Source organism: Xyrauchen texanus, chromosome 39 (assembly GCF_025860055.1).
Source record: "Xyrauchen texanus isolate HMW12.3.18 chromosome 39, RBS_HiC_50CHRs, whole genome shotgun sequence".
NCBI classification, from domain to species: Eukaryota; Metazoa; Chordata; class Actinopteri; order Cypriniformes; family Catostomidae; genus Xyrauchen; species Xyrauchen texanus.
Window position 1 is genome coordinate 33,714,206 of NC_068314.1, and position 23,383 is coordinate 33,737,588.

General features: G+C 37.2%; 1 protein-coding gene across 2 annotated transcripts in view; it reads right to left on the reverse strand.

Moving 5' to 3' along the window:
* LOC127632838 (immunoglobulin superfamily member 21-like) overlaps positions 1-21,830 on the reverse strand; it is a 302,623-nt gene extending 280,793 nt beyond the window's left edge. For both annotated transcript variants that reach the window (XM_052111644.1, XM_052111643.1), the window contains exon 1: positions 21,446-21,830. In XM_052111644.1, the coding sequence (XP_051967604.1) occupies positions 21,446-21,584 (139 nt within the window). In that variant the 5' untranslated portion in view covers positions 21,585-21,830. The remainder of the gene's footprint in view (positions 1-21,445) is intronic.
* Positions 21,831-23,383: the final 1,553 nt, after the last annotated feature.

Here is a 23,383-nt window from a genome sequence, read left to right on the forward strand (position 1 = left end):
ACTGCCAGAGAACTTGGCTTCATCACCCATTTGCACACTCAAAGACTTACTCCCTCAACCCCTGGATGACTTAGCTGGTCCTTATCAATTAAGATGGACAAAGAATAAAAATTGCTCAAAGTCATATCAGTGAGACAACAGAGTATGCACATGTTGATTCTGGTAATGAGTCAGACAGTGATAGTGAAGTTCAAACAGTGTGGCAAGATGGAGCCTCTGGCCCTGAGCCCTTTTTTCCATAGCATAGAAGTAAAGTATATTGTCCCTGCATCTACAGTCTCAGCAACTGCAAGTGAAATGAGAGTACTACAGGACATGCAGCATGAGTTAACTATGGGTTTGTTTTCAAGAGATCTCCAGGAATATGGTGTGCCTGGTGAGGCTTTACAAAATCTAGGGAAACGTGTATATAACCAAAGCTCTATGCTGTGCACACTACATGCAAGTAGTGGCACCTTGACCACACAACACAAAAGACTTCAGATTATCTGACCATTATGGATGTAGTCAGTGGAAACCCGAGTCACTAAATGTCTTTGGCAACCATGAAAAAAAAAGAAAAAGCAAGATGCCTCTAAAGGAAACTTTCTACCTGAGAGTGACATTAAAAGTTTCATGTCTGAAACATACTACGCGCAACACATCACTCTGAATAACAAATAGAATGTAATCAAAATCATCAAGAATAGCCTTACCTCTTTGAAGCCACCCATCTGTTCGATCACACAGAGAAACTGACGGGATATCCTGTCCAAACCAGATTGCTGAACCAAATTGAGGAGAAGGGCAATACCATCACAGAGTTTCTTGTGAGGAAGTGAATCAGAGGAGTAACTACAGACACATTAAAACTCCTCCAGGGTCTAATGGTGTACCTTGCAGAGGAGCCAAAGTTGCTGCTACTAAACAAGGAAGTAAGCACACAGCATAAATGGCCTAATTCGTTTTGGTTTAGTAGGTGGGGAAGGTAGAGATGCACTGATACCAGTGTTACCACTGCCAATAGAGTCCTAAGCATTACAAGGAAATTCCAAAGCAAAACAACATTTCACTAATTTAGTAGGTTGTGATTCAGCCATACAAATATGTCTATGCAGCTGGATATAGTGTCTTCCTAGCAGAATCCTTATATGCACTGCATCTAGAAATCCCTATCTGAGAGTGTATTTACCCTCTGCCCATTCTGTCTTCACCTCTCACAGGATGCCTTAGCAGAGCTGCCAAGCACCCCATGTATCATAGTCGTGGGTAAGGATATGCATGTCTACTCTTAAACATTGGGAAGTGTTGTATATTTGTTTCACTTATTGGAAGGTGTACATCATTATTTACATGTTTTGCAAAATGGAAAGGAAGATACAAAATATCATTGGATGAAGTCACCGTAAACCACAACAATTATAATTTCAGCCTCTTCAATGTGCTGAACATCATGTACACCAAAGGAGCAGCCCTGACTCTGGAGTTTATCCAGAGGTATGTTTTGACAATGTTCTTTTTCCATTTTATAGTATACTTAATTTTGTAATGCCAAGTAACATGATATATTTTTTTGTGTTTGCCGCAGGAGCCTGCTGGGTATAAATCCAGAACCCAGGTCTAAAGGGCATGAAACAGTACAACATTCCACCAAAACTGCTTCGATTTCTGTCAGACATGAGTGACTTCCAGAATCCTTGGAAGATTTAAAGGTCATTACACACTCCCCTTTGTTTCGCACACTGTCTTTCCCTCTGTCGATATCTTTCTCCCCACCTCTATCTTTCCAGTTCTCTCTCATTGCATCTCTGACAAACAAGAAATAACTACAGTTGGAAGTGTAATGTTAGTTTGCATTAATAGTAATATTTTGTTTTTGTTTTACAGCCATTGAAGTAGAATCTGGAATAGAGAGAAATGAGAGGGAAGCAGGTGTGGGTGTGACAACAGGCAGGCTATTTTACCTCCACTCACCAATAATGCATTCAAAATTATAATTTTAGAGGCCCTATTATGCGTTTTGGGATTTTACCTTTCCTTTAGTGTGTAATATAGTTGATTGTGCATGTAAAATGTCTGCAAAGTTACAAAGCTCGAAGTCCACACAGAAGGGAGTTATTCTCTCCAACAGACAACACTGTTCAAGAACTACAAGACATGACTGGTTTGTAATCCAGCCATTTCTATCCACGTCACTATGTAACACATTTGCATAATGCCCGCCAAAGGTAGTAATTTTATGTCCGCAATCCACGGTAATGTTCAGCTAACTTGCAATGTAATGTTATTGTTTTGGTAGGGGTTTACTATTCAGATGTGGGCCAACTTTTACCTAAAACTGTGTAACAAAATGTAATGTTACGGCTACGGTAGTCCACGGCTAACTTGCTCACTCACCGGGAGTAAGCCTCTGTTCTTCATTCATATCTTGGGTGAAAAACGTTTGACTACACCCATTCCAGCAAAAGATGACTAACTTAGATGTACTATGTGTACTTTACTTGAAGTTTTGTTAGGTTCACAATAATCAACAGTGTGCTTAATTACTCAATTAAAATTACCACTATGAAACATCCCGCTCAAGTCTTGCTTGCGAAATGTGGTTCAGGTCGATCAGCTTGTACTTCCAAACTTTCATTATCGGACTGGTACTGCAAAAACTGACGTCATTGTTACCAAAGTTACAATTGTGTTTACAGCTGTTAAGGAAGCCTGAAACTCGGTTATGGTAAGGTCATTACATTTCTGACACACGCTCTATGCTGCTGACCAATCAGACTCGGCTTTTTGGAAAGGGAATTAAAGAGACAGGACCTAATTTGAGCCAGAGGATGAAAATAGGTTTAGCAGAAATGTACTCTATGAGAAAAATAATGTGTTTTTTGAACATTAAAGCAGTAGTTGACCCCCAAAATAAAATTATGAACCTGTAAATTACCATAATATGGCTCTTTAAAGAGTTTTTTAAACTCAAGTTTGTTCTTAATAGTTCATACAATTTGTTTGTTGACCCATGAAATTGGTCATTTTCAATTTTACATTAACTAACAGAAAAATATCCATTTTTTTTTTTACTATAGATACAACATTAAATAACAGAAAATGCCCTAAAAAAGTGTTTTAATTGTGCATCTATAGTAAAAAAAAAAAAAAAAAAAAGTCTGGGTAATGAGCTGCCAGTACTAATTCTGTTATTTTACACATTTATTTCTTAGAATGTAGGATTAATCTGATCAAGATGAATATTTTACAGAGGTTGCTCTACCCTTTACTGATGCTCCCTTTGTGGGTAACAAGGAAAATGGTAAAGAACATTGAGAAAGGTTTCTCCAGATTCATATGGCATGGCAAAAGACCTAGACTAGCAATTAAAACCTTACAATTACTGAAAGAAAAGAAGAGACGGGCAATGCTTAACATATTATGCTTGTATAATTAATGACCGGATTGGTGACCTGTATTCAGGCAATTTTCCCATGTCTTTTATACAAATTAGAGACAAATATTACATCCCACAGAATCAGTTTTTTGGTTATTTTCAAGTTCGTCATTATATCATGCAAAATATTCATTTCTATTGCGACGGAACAGTGAGGACATGTAGACAGATGTTTCTTTCAGTTACCAGGGAATTAGGGTAATACTTCATATTTTTATAGGCCAGTCCTTACATGGACTAATCATAGTATATGTCATGTTAAGAGAATGTGGGAGAGACCTGGGCTTGCATGGTAATTTAGGAAAGTGATTGGGTTAAATGGCTTTCTGTAGTCTATACAATATTTTTTTTTAGTAGATTTATAGAAATACAGTTTTGGATATTACAACATGGAACTCAGCATATTCTTAGACCCCTCACACTCATCTTTGTGCTCAAAATGCAAAGCGATGTAGAAACATATTTTCATTATTTTTGGAATTGTTCCCTGATTGTTAGAATTTGTTCCCAAATCACTCAGGACTTCAGAATGATCTTTCAACATAAAATAGATCAGGAGCCAGGTATTTATCTTTTGAGCTTACTATCTGGGCAGAAAGAATTGAACCTTTATAATATGAAATTATTGTATAAACTGTTTTTATAACGAAAGTGTATATTGTTTAACTGTATCATTGAACAATGGTATAGAGAGATATTTAAATTTATTAAAAATTTATTTTTTTATTTTTTAAGTTTCTGTTCATTTTTTTCATATACTGTATGTTTGTATATACTGGCTAATTTGTTATTGCTGTTATGTTTATGTGTTTACATGTAAAAACTGGAATAATAATGAAAAAAAAAAAGTTTTTAAAAATCTGCCGATTTGTTGGATATTGGCCTTTCCCAACACCTTAGTTATCATATCTGCAAAGTCCACTATCGTCCGACCTCTAATTACATCATCGACTGATTAATGTCCTTGCATTACAAAACATGCACCAAAAGAAACAAGGTATGCATAGACAAGAGCAATTCTGAAAACCTTGCAGTTTTCTTCAACAAACTGGCTTTTGATCATTACAGGAATCTGGACCACTGAACGACCCAGTTTAATCTCTCTTCAAGCCAAAATGGATGAGCAATATCTACACTGACTATAGAACAAAAACTGATTTAATGATAAAGGCCAGCATACTGTGAACAAAATATGCACAAAAGCAAAATCTAGAACGATTTTATTCTACTACACTTGGACAATCATTTGCAGTCATTGCTTTAACTGTAAAGAGATAGAAAGGTTGAAAATCTTCAATACAAACTGCAATTTGTAGGATCGCTTTGTGTTTGCACTGTTGTCATTCTTGTATTAATAAAGAGGTTCGGGGGCATTTAGAGTCATCATGGATGTGTCCTCATTAAACTGAGCTGTGAAGCAATTTGGAGAGAAGAATTCACAAAAAATCTAGCAAGAACCGGCTGTTGAAGAGGAAGATGGAGGAAGATGCACTGTGCATTTACTGATAAATTGTAACTTATTTAGATTAGGGCTGTTGATTTAACTTTTTAATTAAGTGTGATTAATTAAAAACGCAATTAATCATGCCTCAAATACGTATGGAAATTCAGTAACAAGGAATGTGCCTACGATCAGATCAATTTAACCTTGATGTACAAACTTGGCAGTAGGGGGCAGTCAGCACAACGCCAGCTGATGAAGCAGGCAGCGGAATTGAGCACAACACAATTGAAGGATCTCGAGTTTCAAAGTTTTAAACTATGCTTAACTTGACAAAGCATTCTTAAAAACTAAGATTATGACTAGAGATGATGAATACTACTGAGACACAAAGCAACCAAAATAAGACACGCTAAAAGCATCAGTTTGATGTATGATTACAAATCTTATGATTACAAATAGTGCAGATGGAAGTAGGCCAATAATAGATTTATGTTTAATGATATGGAAATAAAACAAACACTACTGTGACTTTTAAAGTCACTTCTTGTATTGCCTAAATGCTTTAATTGTCTGCAGCCACAATATATGGAAGCGTAGCGTAGTTCTAGCGGGAAGACTAGCAGCTGTACATCATCACATCGTTAGCTGGGTAATTCCTAGCCAATCACATGTAAGTCATTGCTTTATAAGTCTGCTCACAATCTATCACATTGCTGTTTCAGTGTGCTAACATGGCAACCTCCACCACCCCACCACCACCAGTTGAGCCCTGTCCCACACAGGGGTAGGCTCCTCGCCCCTGCCTCCATGTCTCCAGCAAGACATGACGGTTCCAGGTACAACTTCCTCGGACCGCCGGATGGGGCCTACGCCAAAGAGAGAGAGACATTTTTTTCTGTTTTACATTTATCAAATAAATGGCATCTTAAACTTCACTCAAGCCTGCGTGTCTTCCCGATAGAAATGTATATGATGTAATGTATGTGAATTATATGAATTATAATATATGATTTATATCTAGAATTATTGTAATTATAATATACAAAATTATCTTTATTTGGGGGCATTTCTTAGTAAATATGATATGTAGCATGAGAATCAGGTAAAGGGGCCCAATTTTTTTTTTCATTTGTGGTAAAATGACCCTCGATCAGAGGTAAGAAGCCCCCTTGGGCAAACTTATCTCAGCTGTCTGTTTTTTAAAGAATGTATTAAATACATATATATCATTTTTAATATTGGATTATTATTATTATTATTATTATTAATTAAAAAAACATTAAATTAAATATTATATTTCCAATTATTCACCTCATCAATTTAAACTATAATATTGAAAATATTACATATTTTAAAACAAGAATGGAATGTCACAATAGCAACAATGACTACAACTTCAGATTGATTGGTTTATAAGTTATGACGAACCATTCCAATGGAATAAATCTCACAAATCTTAATGTTCAAATGGAATGTCAAATGTAAGTGGTAGATCAAAGCCATTAAATATATGTGCAGAAATTAGATTTAGTGACATCTATGGGCAAGAAGAAAATTAAAGATGGGATGTCTTGCCCCATCTTCCTCTAAAAAGATCAGAAAGATGTCCATTTAATGATATGAACTAAAAATCATCCATCCATTTAAACTAAATATGAACTAAAAAGATCCATACCATAATTATCCATACCTCCTTTTTTTCTTGTCTAATCATTTTATGTAAGCAGTAATTTGGGCATTGTGCCAATGGCCAATGATTGGTGGACAGAAAGATTGGCACATTACTCTTTCTTGCCAATATCTATTCTCACTTTCTCTGACTCAAGCCCAGCTGTCACAGGAAGACAGGAACAGGACAAAGGCTAGCCTCAGATCAGCTCATGGTTCACAACTCTTAAATTTCTAACTAATACTGCTGTCACAATGCTTCTTTAGCTCCACCTTACCATTCGATAAAGATGAGCTGTCAATACAAAGTTATAGTTTTGTACGTTTCCATATGTGGCAATTGTGCAAAGAATCTGAATGGGAATAGTTAATAGAATAGGGATGGGTCACAATGGTCGACTAGTTATCCAACAACAAGTCGTCAACATAGTCTCTTAACAATTTGTAATAATTTGTGTGAGATCGTGAAATTGTAAGATTTGATGCTCTTACAAAAAGTATGGCTTTTATTCCCATAGAGATCAACCAGAATTTCGAATCAATACAACTGACTGCCAGAGGCAGTGGTGGCTCAGTGGTTGAGGCTCAGGGTTACTGACCAGAAGGTTGGGGATTCAAGCCCCAGCACCACCAAGATGCCACTGTTGGGCCCTTGAGCAAGGCACTTAACTCCAGGTTGTTCTGGGGGATTGTCCCTGTAATAAGTGCACTGTAAGTTGCTTTGGATAAAAGTGTCTGCCAAATGCATAAATGTAAATACAATCAAATTACAGCTAGCCTCCAACCAAACACTTTATTTTAAAAAAGGAAAAAATATGGTTACTCATTCCATATTTACTTATATGAACAAGACTTCATTTGCCTCATTCCAAACCCTGATGTTTTCTTTCTTCTGTGGTACAAAGTAGTTTCCTATTAAAATCATGGTTAGGCTTAGGGTTAGTCTAGTGGTTGTGCTTTATGGTTAGGGGTTAAACTGCAATAACATTGTTTGATGGTTTGTTTATTTTTCCCTTTGGGAGTAAAAGTTGTACGTTTTTGTATGAGCCAACTCTTACAAGAACAGGTTGGACAAGTCAACTGAAGTAGACATGTTTATCGATTTTTGTTTTAGTTTGATTTCAAGAATGGATATTTATATACATTTGTTAAATATGTTTAACAAAATATTTTTGAAACATTTGCCAGATTATACAGTTGAAAACAGAAGTTTACATTAACCACTTCACAGATTTCATATTAGCAAACTATAGTTTTGGAAAGTCGTTTAGGACATCTACTTTGTGCATGATATGAGTCATTTTTCCAACAGTTGTTCACAGACAGATTGTTTCACTTTTAATTGACTTTATCACAATTCCAGTGGGTCAGATTACATACACTAAGTTAACTGTGCCTTTAATCAGCTTGGAAAATTCCAGAGAATTATGTCAAACCTTTAGACATTTAGCCAGTTAGCTTCTGACTCGGTGCCTCTTTGCTTGACATCATGGGACAATCAAAAGAAATCAGCCAAGACCTCAGAAAAAAAATTGTGGACCTCCACAAGTCTGGTTCATCCTTGGGAGCAATTTCCAAATGCCTGAAGGTTCCACGTTCATCTGTACAAACAATAGTACACAAGTATAAACACCATGAGACCACGCGGCTGTCATATCGTTCAGGAAGGAGACACATTCTGTCTCCCAGAGCTGAATATAGTTTGGTGTGAAAAGTGCAAATCAATCCCAGAACAACAGCAAAGGACCTTGTGAAGATGCTTAAGGAAACATGAAGAGAAGTATCTATATCCACAGTAAAACAAGTCCTATATCGGCATAACTTGAAAGGCTGCTCAGCAAGGAAGAAACCACTGCAGAAACTCCCATAAAAAAGCCATACTACAGTTTGCAAGTGCACATGGGTACAAAGATATTACTTTATGGAGAAAATTCCTCTGATCTGATGAAACAAAAATGTAACTTTTTGGACATAATGACCATCGTAATGTTTGGAGGAAAAAGGCTAGGCTTCCAAGCCAAAGAACACCATCCCAACCGTGAAGCATGGGGGTGGCAGCATCATGTTGTGGGGGTGATTTGCTGCAGGAGGGACTGGTGCACGTCACAAAATAGATGGCATCACGAGGAAGGAAACTTGGATATATTGAAGCAAAATCTCAAGACATCAGCCATGAAGTTAAAGCTCGGTTGCAAATAGGTCTTCCAAATGGATAACGACCCCAAGCATACCTCCAAAATTGTGGCAAAATGGCATAAGGAGAACAAATTCAAGGTATTGAAGTGGCCATCACAAAGCCCTGACATCAGTCCCAAATACAATTTGTGGGCAGAACTGAAAAAGCAAGGAGTCCTACAAACCTGACTCAATTACACCAGTTCTGTCTGGAGGAATGGGCCAAAATTCCAGCAACTTATTGTGAGTAGCTTGTGGAAGGCAACCCAAAATGTTTGACCAGAGTTAAACAATTTAAAAGCAATGCTACCAAATACTAACAAAGTGTATGTAAACTTCTGACCCACTGGGAATGTGATGAAAGAAATAATAGCTATAATATAAAATAGCTATAATAGAAATAATATTTTTCTTTCACAATATAAATGAGTCTTCATACATTTAAACGCACATCTGCCTTTATATTTTAGGAGGGGTGTCCACTGAAAGAGCATTATCATTTTTTGGATGTCTTTGGCATTAAAATTTATGAAAACTGCCATCACAGACAGCATCTTCATGACACTATGTTCATCTGGTCTCAAGAGGATCTCGAAGGTTTCGTGGCCTCCTGATCTACGACCCTGGATTCACGGCACAGAAGTTGAAGGTGTATTTATGGGCAGAATTAACCTTGAAGTGAGGGAAGAATGCTACTGCATTTATCTACAAGAACACACGGTGGCCTCTACTATTCCACGATTCTCATCAAAACAGGCTTTGTTCTCTGCACACTGACCCCTGACCCCACTCCCAACTGTTAAGATGAATGGTAATTCTTTGGCTCGTGTTCACCGCTTCTTTATCTTTCTAGCACTCTACTAACAGCTGTGTTTGCCTGACCCTATCAAGATATATTCTCATCTTTTCACTCTTTTTTTCCATAGCAATGGAGAACGATTTTCCAAAATGTCTACAGGAACTACAGTCTAAGTGATCTTGAAGTTCTATAGTACATTTCAGTATGGCCTGCATGGCCTTCACGAGAACAAGGATAAAAGGACATCTTGGAAAGGCTCAAAAGACCTCTCCATGTGTTTGTGCCAATACTGGTAGTGGTCGACCGAGAGTGGATTTTGCAGATACCAATATCTAAGATGGCTAAAAAAGCAGATAACTGATTAAATGGATGATAGATTTTAAAATGTATTTATACAATGTCCAAGATGAATTAAATCCCAGATGCAGTTTATTGTGCAACAAAAACTAAGAAAAAATTCAGATTTGTAGCATATCGCAGGACTGTGAAAAAGCCCGGAATACATTTTCTTACTTCAGGACTCTTATTTTGAAAGGACGGAGACTTGGCTCTGTTACTATACTCTTTCCTTAACAATTTACCAATTTAAGCATTTATGGCCTATATATTCACTAGATTAAGGACTGTGTGTGTGTATATACAGTATGATAGGGATGTCCCATTACCGATACTGGTATCGGAATTGGGTTGGATACTGTGCTCACATACTCGTACTTGTGCTCTTAAAAATTTGTGAAGCTGTGTCACAAACCGGGTTCACTCTGTAACTCGCCAAAATAAAAGATCCATTAAAATGGCCAAAAATAGGAAAGAAATATATCACTACTGTATATATAGTTTTGTAATATTCACTATAATAATAATAATAATAAAATAATAATTGTATAATATTTAAGCACTACATCACATATACGATGCTTGTGCAACACTTTATTTGACAAAATGTTGTATATTGATAATCTATATAAAAGCTCTACATATGATAACAAAATAATCCAATGTTATGCTAAAAATGACTGGTAATCATTCTATTTTCATTTTATTAAAGTTTTAGTGAATTAATTTATTTAGGCACCCTTCAATGATGAAATGTAATTAAACGGCTAAATATGGAATTTGTGAAAAAATTTTGTAAAACATAATTAAATAAATAAACGGTTTTCATAGGCCATGCATGTGTACATGCAGAGATGCTTCTGTTCATGAAAAATAATCTTCACCTTAAATTTGCAAAATAATCCATATTGACGGACAGCCTTACGTTACAGTTGCTGAAACCAATAAAGTAAGCAGATCAGCTCTCTTGGTATTGTTTACAGTGATAATTGTTATAAAAAAAACAATTCTGTGAAATTTTATACAGTATTGTAATTTCACAGTGTTGTATTTGAAAACTGCAACATAAAAAATAATTATATTAATAATAATAAAAAAACAGGGATTGGCATCTGAATCAATGCCATTTCAGGAGTGCAATTGTTTTCATGCCCTCCATTTAAATTAAAACGCTTGGATTATCTAATTAAAATAACCAAATTTGCATTGATTTTCAGTGATTGTTTTTATTTCACCTCTAGATGCCGCTGTAAACTTTAAAATACTCCAGCAACCACCACTGAAGATTAATAAAAGAAAAACTATCGGCAACTATCCGCATTGATTTTGCAGATAACCGATAGTTCCAAAAAGCAACTATCGGTACGATTAATTGGTAAAAACGATATATCGGTCTACCTCTAAACAGTGGGTCCAGTTCTGAAAGAACAGCAAATTATAAAAGACTTCCATGCACGGAGACCAGAAGCATGATTATTAGGTTTTCGTCACATCCTTGGATTGAAAATGAATCGGTGAGAGATTAAAAACAATATATAGCCAAAAACCTTGAGAAATGTATGCAAAACCTCCTTTTACACTTTAATAAGCACATAGAGACTATAATATAAGGATATTCTAACGCAAGTAATTTGGGCGTGTCTCTCAACAATTAGCTTGTGGTGATGAGGGCGAGACCCTGCGACTTCTTTGGAGAGCAAGGTAGGCAGAGGAAGAGTGTTAAGGATTGACACCTGTGGGAAATGATCTCTAATATCTGTCTTGTGTTGCAGTGAGAGCTGGTGAGGGGTAAAACTTCAGTCCAGACCGCCGGAGGGGAGAGAGAGAGAGACGCATACTGCTGTGTTGATCTGTGTGTTCAACTGTTGCGCTGAAAATCAAACCGTTTTGTGTTACATTGAAAAGTGGAAAAAATAAAGACTTGCATTGTACAGTTTATCCGGCCCTCGCTTCCTCCTTGACAGTGAGAGCTAGTGATCTGTCACATAGCTCTGTGTGAAAAACAACAACAGTAAGGTGGCACAAGCAAGTGAATTGATAAAAATAATCCTGTAGAAACACAAAATGAGCGATGTCAGAATTGAGCAAATAAGAAAACTGGACAAAGCAAGGGGTATAGCAGAACCATGGGCATTTAAGAGGTCTGAAACAATCCAAGCAAACTAACAAGTGTGCGGCATCCAGGATCTGTGACTGGGGAAATGCACAGGTCATGGGCCTGAGAATCACATGGCTACATGTGGAATTTAATGGAGGTTGTGAATGTTTGTATAATTATGCCACTGGCACCAAAGACAGGACATTGATGTATCGAATCACCCACTACCAGTAGTCCTTTATTCTGTGTATAAACTCAGCGTTATACGTGTGGTTGTATGGTATCACTTGAGGTTTGATAGAAATTGTGTCTCAACTGGTTTTGCTTCTGGACCCATATTTTAAATTGGACAGATGTGCGTTTAAAATGGTATGGGTATTGTAATGTGTATCTTTAAATACACTTTGTCATATAAACAGCCAACCATCCAGTGATCACTCTGATTTATGTCTCACAAGCCTTATACTATACACATAACAATGCAACCGAGTAGTTTTTCATTCACTTAAAAGAACCAGCTGATAAGAGTCATTTGTTCGAGAGGTAGCGCTGTTTGTTTTGCAGAGTAGAGTTTTAAAGAACCAAGTCATTTATTCGGGAATCGGACCATACTTTTAAGGGTGTATGTTTCGCACAGTTGATTCAAAAGAACTGACTCATAAGTAGGGCTGCAACTAACGATTATTTTGATAATCGATTAATCTAATGATTATTAGAACGATTATTTGGCAATTATTGCAACGATTAATCATTTAGCTCTTAACCGATTATTCTAACAATAAAGAGGGCAAAATCATCTTTAAAAAAAACTAATTTAGTGAAATTCGCTAAATATTAATACAATACTAATATATTAATATATTTATTAAGTTTAATTCAGTAAATAAATTCAATGCAAAAAAAATCCTATGTTGTCTAAAAATCCTTAAAGCAAGATATATTTACTTTAGAAGCAACAAATAAGATATTTAGACTTTCTTTAAGAGAATGTCTCTTAAATATAAGTGTATTTTTTCACTTGGTTAAACTTCTGCGAGAGCAGTAAAGACAAAATATACTTATATTCAAGATCTATTCTCTAAAAGCAAGTCTAAATATCTTACATGCTGCTTCTCAGGTGAATGCATCTTTTTTTAAAGGATTTTTAGATATTTCTAAATATTAGTATTTTTTAATATTATATTCAACATTCTCAGAAACAATTGTTTTCTTCAGCAGTATAGCTGCTTAAGAAAATGTACATTGTTCTAAAGGAGTTTTACATTTTTATACTGTAAAACAAGCCAAAACAAAAATAAATATGTATTTTGTTGCTGTGTATAATAGGGTGAAGACTGCCCTCTCTCACCTTTCTGTTCACTTTGATCCATCTTTAAATCACAAAAAAAAAAAAACCTCTCTCATATTAATAAAGCTGCATATTGCCAATTTTCTTCACGATAAGAAATGCACAGTGACATATATTATAACTCATTAAATCACAAGCCATCACGTTATAATCTAGCTGCATTAACCGTGCACGCTCGAGGGATGAGCGTCCCCACGACAGAGTGTTCATCGGGACATTTGCGCAACTCTGTGCTGACCCCAAAGAGAAATTCAGAGTTTCAGAGTTTGTAGATATTTAAATGATCAGCTTCTGTATTATTTGTACCAGGGGCGGAGCCAGGAGTTTTTCAAAAGTGTGGCCAGGCAGGGGCAAGTGATCAGTCTGTGGTGGCACAGCTGTGGGGGCGGGGGGCTGCAATGATGCTCGGGAGGAGAGGTTTGGCGACCTTGGTGTGTGCACATGCGAGTGGGGTGGCCAATGTGGTGGCCAGGCTTCGGTCCATGGTGGCCACGGCCACCCCTGGCGACCGCCTAGCTCCGCCGCTGATTTGTACACACATTAAATATAACAGCATTTCAGATGTAATGCTGGGGTGTTTCCTTTAAAGAGCTCCGGCTCCACTTATTCCACAACAAGAGTCTTTCTGTATTTACTTATTTTGTGTTTTTGTATAATTCCCTCATACTTTGCGATCTACACCTGAAGCTGTTTGGAAAGTTTACAGTGCATCTGGACTGTGATATGTGTAATTCTTCCTCTCCTCAGTCAGGAGCGAGCTGCAGTGCTGCTCTCACGCATCATCATTAGAGTGAAATGTGATCTCATGTTACGTTAAATGAGATCAAATGACAATTCGACACCGACAATTTAAAATTGTCGACATTGTCGATAATGATGACTAATTGTTTCCGCCCTACTCATAAGAGTAATTCATTTAGGAAACAGAACATACAGTTCAAGCTGTTTGCCTCGTGCTGCTGATTCAAAAGAATCGGCTCATCCGAGTCATTTGTTTGGGAATTGAACTACAGTGGTTGCGCAGTGCGTTTCACACTGCTGATTCAAAAGCATGCTGCAGTGCAGCTGAATGGAAGTGCAGGATTCAGGAAACACTGTCAATCAGAGTATTCAAATGGCTAATTTATACTTACTGGTGAACAGGCTAGAAATTATGAAATGCAGTGAAATTTATGTTCTGCCAGTGTGGTCGTTTGGTGATATTTCTCCTATTTGCGCAAATCTCAGAAATTCTTGACCTAGGAGAACTCAGCTGATCAAAGAGCTTTGATGATTTGTTAAAACATGCCAGCTGAGGAGTTGTTACCAAGGTTACTGTTGTTAAAATGGATAACTTTCAAGCATGTCACTTAGAGATTGTGAGGAAGTATACTTTTTTACATGATTTGCAACACAAACTCCATAAAGACAGCATGTCCACGACAAATGAGTAGAGCGAGATTGGAGTTTTTAAAAGTGGGAGGGGCCGTGACAAGTTTAATAAAGCAAAGAAGCATCACAGCGCTTAAAGCGGTGGTCCAAGGAGAGCAAAACCTGCAATATTGGCTTTACTTGTGGCTGGAACAGTACGTTAAACACAGTGACATTACCCTAAATAAACACATTTTTAAATTACGCTGCGCTTGAGTATAAATGCCAGCTTCGTAATAGGCTGAATATGCATTTTTTTAATTTCGTAAATGCATAAACAACAGCTGAAATATGAATTACCGGCTTAATGCATACATACATACTGAGCTAAACATTGTATTAGTATATTAGTCATATTACCAGGTGACAGATGTGTTTGCACCAAACTATCAAGGAGTTTGATTATACGCAAGGCCTTTGACATCAACAACGCAAGACATGGAAGCATCTCCTCCCTTTTAAAAGTTGATAAGCCTATTTATTTTGCTACTCTAATTTTGCAAGATTATATGGTTTGTTGCATTTTAGTATCTGCATTTAGCATTGTGTTTTCCAGCTGTCTGCGACCCATCAGAACAGACCCGTGATTCATTTTTGGGTCTATTTCTGATCTAATGTCCTTTGTAATAATCCCTGCAGCGAGACAAACATGAATATGAAAAACATTGAATCATTCGGCTAATGTGATATCACAATCAAACCAGTACACCCATCAAACACAACACATCCTGACTTGTTGTCATGTCTCTGTCATGATAAGAGGCCCTTCATAGATGACTGAGCTAAAAAAGATCCACATCCCATGCATTAGAGACTCAGGGATGGTGAAGAGCTTTAGATTTCTCCTACTCTTTGCAATTGTCATTCATGGCATTTCATTTTTCTCAACTATTTATCCATTCAGTGTCAGAGGCAAGGGCATTACCCCTAAAACAACCTGTGGAGGACACCAGCATAGGCGACTCACAAAAACATGAAAGGTAAACAAAGGGCAGTACACATGTTTTTGGGAGAAATTCTAAAAATGTATAAAAATGAAATATTTTAATCTCTCTTCACATTTGAAATTTAAAGATGCCTCATTCTGATTTGAATAAAATGTGATCGCAATGTAAGTGTCACCGGGGTGTCCTCTTCCGCAAATGACCTTGTAGAACCGGAGGCTCCTAGATGAATTAATTCCAAATGAATCTGCCTGTAGTACTGCACTTTCACAACATCTATCCAAGAGTTGACAATAGCTTTGTCTGCAAACAAAAACTAGGAAATCAATTTTCAGTGCAGGGCTGCCAAATCCAAAGCGCAGCACATAACCATATAATCATTTAATTTCGTCTTACCAAAACAAAGCAAATTTCCATGTCAAAGGATAACCTGCTCATTAATCAGAGTAGTTTACACAGGTGCGCAGATAAAGGCAGATAAACACTACTTTCATTTCAGATTCATTGTGCCGATGGCAACAAAGCCCAAATGAATCACTTTAACTATTGGGTATTAGCTTAAAAGGTTTATTGTCTTGTTTGTTTCCCAAATCTCCCCTTTTCTGCATCCATTATAAAGTCAAGTCATTTTTATTTGTATAGCACCTTTCACTACACACATCATTTCAAAAGCAGCTTTACAGAAGATATAAACACAGACACACATCTAAAAATACTGTATATGCCGTATTGACACTATATTTCCGTAATTCCTAAGTAACCTCATATACAGGTAAACAAACACTTTTACAAGCACCACAGCATTGCATTTTATCCAATATATGCTATTTCTCACTTACTGAAGCCATTAAAGGTTAATACACAATACAGCGGTCTTCTTATACTGTACCAGTAAATTATAGTATACAGCATGCAGAAAACATTATGCGCTTAGTATGACAAGGCACACGGGAACACAGCTACTATGCTACAAAGCATAACATTCAGATGGATTATGTGTTTTGTGTTTCATTTGCAGTAAAAAAAGGGCTGGAGCATTATAGCGCCCGGTTTGGGAAACCTTGAGCTCTGTCACCTTTCCAGTTCCTGCACCTTTGAGCAACATGTAGAGCTGAGGCTGGAGAATCAGGGAATTTAGTGGGCTTCAAAACAGGGTACCTCTGAAATAAACCCAATTCAGACTAATTACTCATGAGTGCCATCTCCCATCAGGCATTGTTGCATCCATTCATGTTAAGCTTCTTCTGTGATGCTACTGATAGTGCTGAGCCAGCAAGATACAGGTTTTGGTCTCGTGGGAACCAGGAAGTACTAGTGTTCACATAATCAATGGTGAGTGTTGCGTTTTTGCTCTAAAATAAAAAATTTACTCCACTGAGGGTAAGGTTGGGTAGGGTTGGGGTTTGAGCACATGGAGTGGTGGTGGCGTAGTGGTCTAAAGCACATAACTGGTAATCAGAAGGTCGCTGGTTCGATCCCCACAGCCACCACCATTGTGTCCTTGAGCAAGGCACTTAACTCCAGGTTGCTCCGGGAGGATTGTCCCTGTAATAAGTGCACTTTAAGTCGCTTTGGATAAAAGCATCCGCCAAATGCATAAATGTAAATGTAAATATATACAAAAAAGTTTTGCGCCACTCTGTGGACATTTCACCCGTAAAATGGAGCTCACATGTGCCCATGCGCTCAACAACCCTTCCAGATTCAGCCACTAGGGGCAGTGACAGGCCAATTTCAGTCTCAAAACTTAAGACATAATGTCGCCGAATTAACAATGAGATCAGTCCAGATTTTGCAATTCCTTTACTTTTGTACCAGGACAAATTCTGGTACTGTGTTGGAAGGTAAAATCAAGACCCACATTTAACAATCCTACACAGTGCCAAAATTGTTTACCATATAAAAGTGGACAAAAATGTCCTCAAAGGAATATTCTGGGCTCAATAAATGTTAAAGCTTAATCAACAGCATTTGTGGTATAATACCCCCACCCCATGTCCGTTTGATGGACATGGCCTTTGATGCCACCAAAAAGCATTATGGAAAATTAATTATCAACTATTCAATATTAAACGGTTAGTTGTATGGTTTTATTCACATTTTGCATTGTATTCACCTGCTATCCATAACCCCATCAGAACTGCCTCCCCACTGACTACATCCAGCTCTGGCTCAGAGACATCAGTGCAAGAATATGTTTGTTTACATGTTTCATCATCAAAAGACATTATCAAAATTAAGTCTATGTAGCATATATTTGTACGTGCATACTCACATTACAAGCTTATTTGTAGAAATAAGCATGCAATAGCTAAAAATTATAATAAGATGATTCAGATTAATCTAATCAATGCAAATTAATCAAGACAAGCAAGTTGAGCCGAGAGGTTTTGGACTATTAGTACACAGAGAAATTATTTGTCTTCATTTTAAAGTATCAACTTTCTATTTGGTGACAAAGAAACTCCCGAAGGTCACATTTATGTCTCCTAAATGAGGCAGGAAATCAAAGAGTGATTATTGGAGATAAAAGCTAGAATTGCCAAACACCAGTCTCAGCTGCAGCCAGTGCACTTGATCATGATGGATCTGCTGAGGAAGAACTCTCTTAAGAGGAAGAAATGTAGGAAACCACAGGGGGGATGAGTGGCTCAGTTGTGGTAAGCCTGCACTACCATGAGTTCTGGAGGGGTAAGGAGGGCAGGAGCGGACTGGCCATCAGGAGAACCAGGACTTTTCCTGATGGGCCGGCATTAAAACGTGGCCGAATGGGCTGTGATAAGCTGAAATGTGCCGCCGCGTTATGCAGAATGGGCTACAAAACGGTGCCGTGATATGCAGAAGGGGACAGCGATATGTAGACAAGGGCAGTGACACCACCAACCCCCCCACCCCGTGATCAACTTTTGGGCCAGACCCACCCTCCTCCCCCACTCAACAACTTTTGGACCAGGGTCTATGTAAAATCCCGAGTCGATTTCTCTTCCCATTCCTCCTCTGGTGGGGGGCTATATTGTGGGTCACGCCCCGCGCTTAAGAGTTAAGGCCCATTAGATGGAACACCACCTCCAAATGAGCAACTGTTCTAGAAGATTTTTCCAAAGTCTGAGGGAGTAGTTGTGCCAGAAGGGCACCACAGCTTCTTGATGAAAGATGTGTTCATCTGAAATGGAGGTTGTTTACTTGGATTGATCTTTTGGTTCTTCTGGGTAATTTAATGTCGATGTTCAGCCTACTGGTTCTAGGTCATTCCCTGAGAGCCGTAAATGAGGCAAAATTCATGCATTTTCAAACTAAACTGTATTAGTGTGGACATGGCCTTAGAGGAATAGAAAGTTCTGTAATCATTTACTCATCCTGCTTTTATAAAAAAAAAAACGTATGGAATATTTTATTTCCTTGGAACACAAAGTTAGACTTTTAGAATATTATAGACTGAAAGTCTTAGTCACCATTCACTTCAATGTCATGGGAAAGTGTAGCATACATTTTTAATAATATTTTAAGGAATCAGCTGAAAAGATTAGCTAAAATGGGTTTAAGTTTGAGTTACTTTCTCAATGAATCATACAGTGAATAATATGTCAGTGAGTTTACAACTGACTATTGGATTACTGGGATACAACAAATTTGTTCCATGCAATCGCTGATGATCTACTCTTGATGAATTACTGCTCATTTTTTACATAATGCGAAGTTATTTATTCATTTAGTTTTCTATCTTGCCTCTGAACAACCATCTAAATCGAGAAATTCTGTAATTCGGCAACTAAATGTTTTCATGTAGCCACAATGTGTTTTTTTTTTTTTGTTTGGATCCACTGCTGCCAAACTCCTCCCTCTGAAAATCTTCAGAAACCCCCTCAAATGTCTCCAATTTTTTATAAAAAGTCACCAAATAAGAAAACACTATATATAGGCCTAAGCATGTGTGTGTGTGTGTCTGTGTTTTATAAACAGCATGTAAAAGCGGCAATCACACTTTATCAAGGCAGTGCACTTGGTCCTGTGTAATTTGGCGCCAGCAGCATCTCTAAAACAGGCTTTTACATACATCTTCAAAGTGGTAAATTGATTGGTCCTTGTTCAGCAATGTAAAGGGCTAAGGTACATTCAGTTTCAGCAACAGAGATGATGCAGTTGAGTCCATATGCAACTGCCTCTGATCGGAAAAGGGTTTTGCACTTGTGATGTGCTTGGAGGTCAAAGCATATACTGTTAGAGCTGACTTCTTATCACATAGCATGACTTTGCAAAATTGTCAAAACATCGGCAAGTGAATTTAAATATATCCAAAATAGCTCCAAGTCACAAAACATCCTCAAAAGTCACAGCGACTAGGAGAAAGTCATTACCTGTACATTTGGTGACAAGTTCCCCAAATTGGCAACACTGTCTGAAATGCTCAAATTTGCCCGAACTAACCCTCTATGCTGGGAATCACTTTTCATATAGCCTAACAATGTATATATATATATATATATATATATATATATATATATATATATATATATATATATATATATATATATATATATATATAAATGGTGCACTACTCAATTCTGTCTTCAGGTGAGCTGATGCAGTCTAAACTAACTAACTGCTAATTACACGTCAGCATACTTTGCAGAAATTGAGATTGCCAAGCAAAGTGGAAATACTGTTGATTTTGATTTTATTATTATTGTGATCACAATTGTTTATGGGTAACATTGTACTCTGTAGGCAGCTAGGCAGCAGGAGGCAAAAATGGTGTTGGAAGGAAATAGAAGGATGCCAATGCCATTCAACACAAGCAAATGATCACCTTTCCATTGTGGCTGTAAGGCACAGAATTCCAATTCACTACACGTCACGATGCCAATGGTCGCCTATTAATGGCAATTCATCCATAAGGAATGTTTACGATTTAAAAATGTCTCAATGATTCCGACATTCTTCCGAGAAAAGAACGCGCTCTTTAAGTGCTATTAATTGCACACAGGCAATTTCGCGATATGCACCCCCCACCCCTCCCAACACCCCCCACCCCGTGAAGTAACAGGCTGTTAAGTAGCTATTAACTGTCTTAAACAGTTGACATCGTGATCGTGCAAATCAAATGCATGGAAAGATTTGGGGTGGATGAACATTCAGTAGGGGTCGAATGAAGGGAACATCTGCATGCATGTGAATGACAAGTGAACCATATGAGCCAAGGCAATGTAAAAGTGTTATTAATAAATATTAATAAATAAAAGTGTGTAGGGGAAATAAAAGCATATACAAAGAAAGAAATGGCCCAATGATTCGGTGTCAAGGCTTCATCTCAGAGATCCTACCTTAACCAAACTTAGCTTAAAAGTAGCCTAATATGAATGACACATCTGTTGCCATGTGATTTGACTCTGGAATTATTCATATGGTCAGGGTTAAAGTCAACACTATAAACTTATATAAGCTAAATAATACTTCCATCCTCATTTATTCGGGGAATTGTCAACCGCCCTGCTGTTTTGCAATGCAGCCTGTGTAAAATGACATTCAGCCAGTGTCTGTGCCCTTTCTCGGCGCACACTACACAGTGATGCCCAGAAAAGTACCATGGCTGTGATTCACGCATAAAAGGGATACACTTAATCAAAGTGCATATGAAAAGCGTTTATGTGCATACACAATTTGGAACTAGGTTCATGTTGTTAGCTATCAGTGGAGAATATATGTGCACAGAATTCGAAAGGCTGTGCAGAATGAGTAGTTGTCTCTATATTGCGCACGGGTTAACGATTAAAAAAACATTGAACAGCACAACACGTAATTACTTACCGGCAGCTATTTGCAGTAGATCAGCGCACAAGAGAAAACACAAAGACAAGACGGTCATCTTTCCCATATTTTGCAATAAATCCCAAACTCCATTGGCGTTTACATGCGATCTGGCATCTCGCCGCGTAATTCCCACCATTCCAAAGGGATGCGATCCCACAAACCGGTCATGATGCTGTCCATGTGACGGAAGGAAAATTGAAGTTTAAAACAAATGCGCACTTCAGAGGACGCAAAGATGAGATGTGAAGATTGCGCAAAGATTATTAAACGCGTTGCATTGTGAAATAGTGTCCTCTCGTCGGCTTCAACCAGCAATACGGCGGCAGTCGAGGATTAAAAAATAGATATATGGATTTGGATGAAAATCTATGCGCGCGCGCTCTCTCTCTCTCTCTCTCTCTCTCTCTCTCTCGCTCTCTCTCTCTCTCTCTCTCTCTCCCTCTCTCTCCCTCTCTGTGTGTGTGTGTGTGTGTGTGTCTCTTTCTCTCTCCCCCTCTCTCCAGAAACAGTACGAAAAGAGTCACTCCTGATCACTCGCTTTTTATTTCACACAATTTTCTTTAATCCTACCCTGGCTCAAACCCTTCCTCTCTAATTCTGTCCACTAAGCCGATTTATTCCTGCATGATTTTTTCCCCCACACTGAAAAGGTTTTCAACGATCAGGCATATATGTGGTGAGATGCAGCCTTACCCTATCAATGTTGGGTGTAATGCATTACTAAGTAATTAATTACTGTAATTAAATTACCTTTTCATTGAAAGAAGTAATGTAAGGGATTACTCAGTCATTTAATTACAGTTACTTCTGATGTAATAGTGTTAAATACTGTATGGACTACAGAACAGTTCTATTTAAAACAATAGTGAATTTAAATTGAAATATAACATCTAATGTTAAAATGTATGGTTGCTAATATATTGCAGCCCCCTTAAATTCCTTGGCCAGTTCATAAATAATTTATTTGATTTGTTTTATGTGAAAGAATTAAAAGAACAGTTTCATGTCCATCCTTGTATTTTCCATCTGGTCGACATTGATAAGGTGTTTAGAAAGTAATTAGTAATGCAATTACTTTTCAGACAGAGTAATTAGTACAGTAATCTAATTACACTGTAGAAGATGTAATTAGTAGTTAGTAATTAATTAATAACTTTTTTTTTGAGTATCTTACCCAACAATGCCCTATACATGTATTAACTGCATAGGACCTGGATAGATCAAGTGCCTGAAATGTTCCTTCGTCCATCCGAATGAACAGCATTACACATGGTAGCTGCAAATTAACCCCACTCAACTTCGTTTTGGGGGGCTGAAGTTTTTGTAAATGTACATTCAGTAAGGAGGTGATTTGGCATTAGAACAGTGTGCAGTTATAATGTAGGACATTTGTATATCTTAGGCCTATACGCCTATATTAATTGAACATATTGTACAATTACATGGGTCAGTGACATGAGGCTCATTTTTGTCCAGATTTATTAATTTATTCAAAAGTACATAAAAAAATGCACAGACATTGGCACAATTTATTTTTTTAAATGCTTTATTTTATATAACAGACCTCTACTATGAACATGTTTTCAGTTTCTGAGTTCAAATTCATTGTGATTTTTTCTGGAGGTTAAAGTAAAAATATATAAACAAATAAATGAAATAAATGAAAAATTGTCTGGAGACAGAAAAAATAAATAAATATACAAATAAATAAATAGTCTCATGCAAAGCTGAAATTCTTGAAATTCTGTCCATTTTGTCATCATGTGTTGATGAAAAAATAAAACGACATTTTTCATATCAGAAGATGTCAGATGTTTTGACATGTTTTGTTCTGGTCAAAGGTAGTAAGTAACCCTGAGAAAATGTATTTTTAAATGTATTAAACCTGATTTATTTGAAATAACAGTGTGTATATATATACATATATATATATAT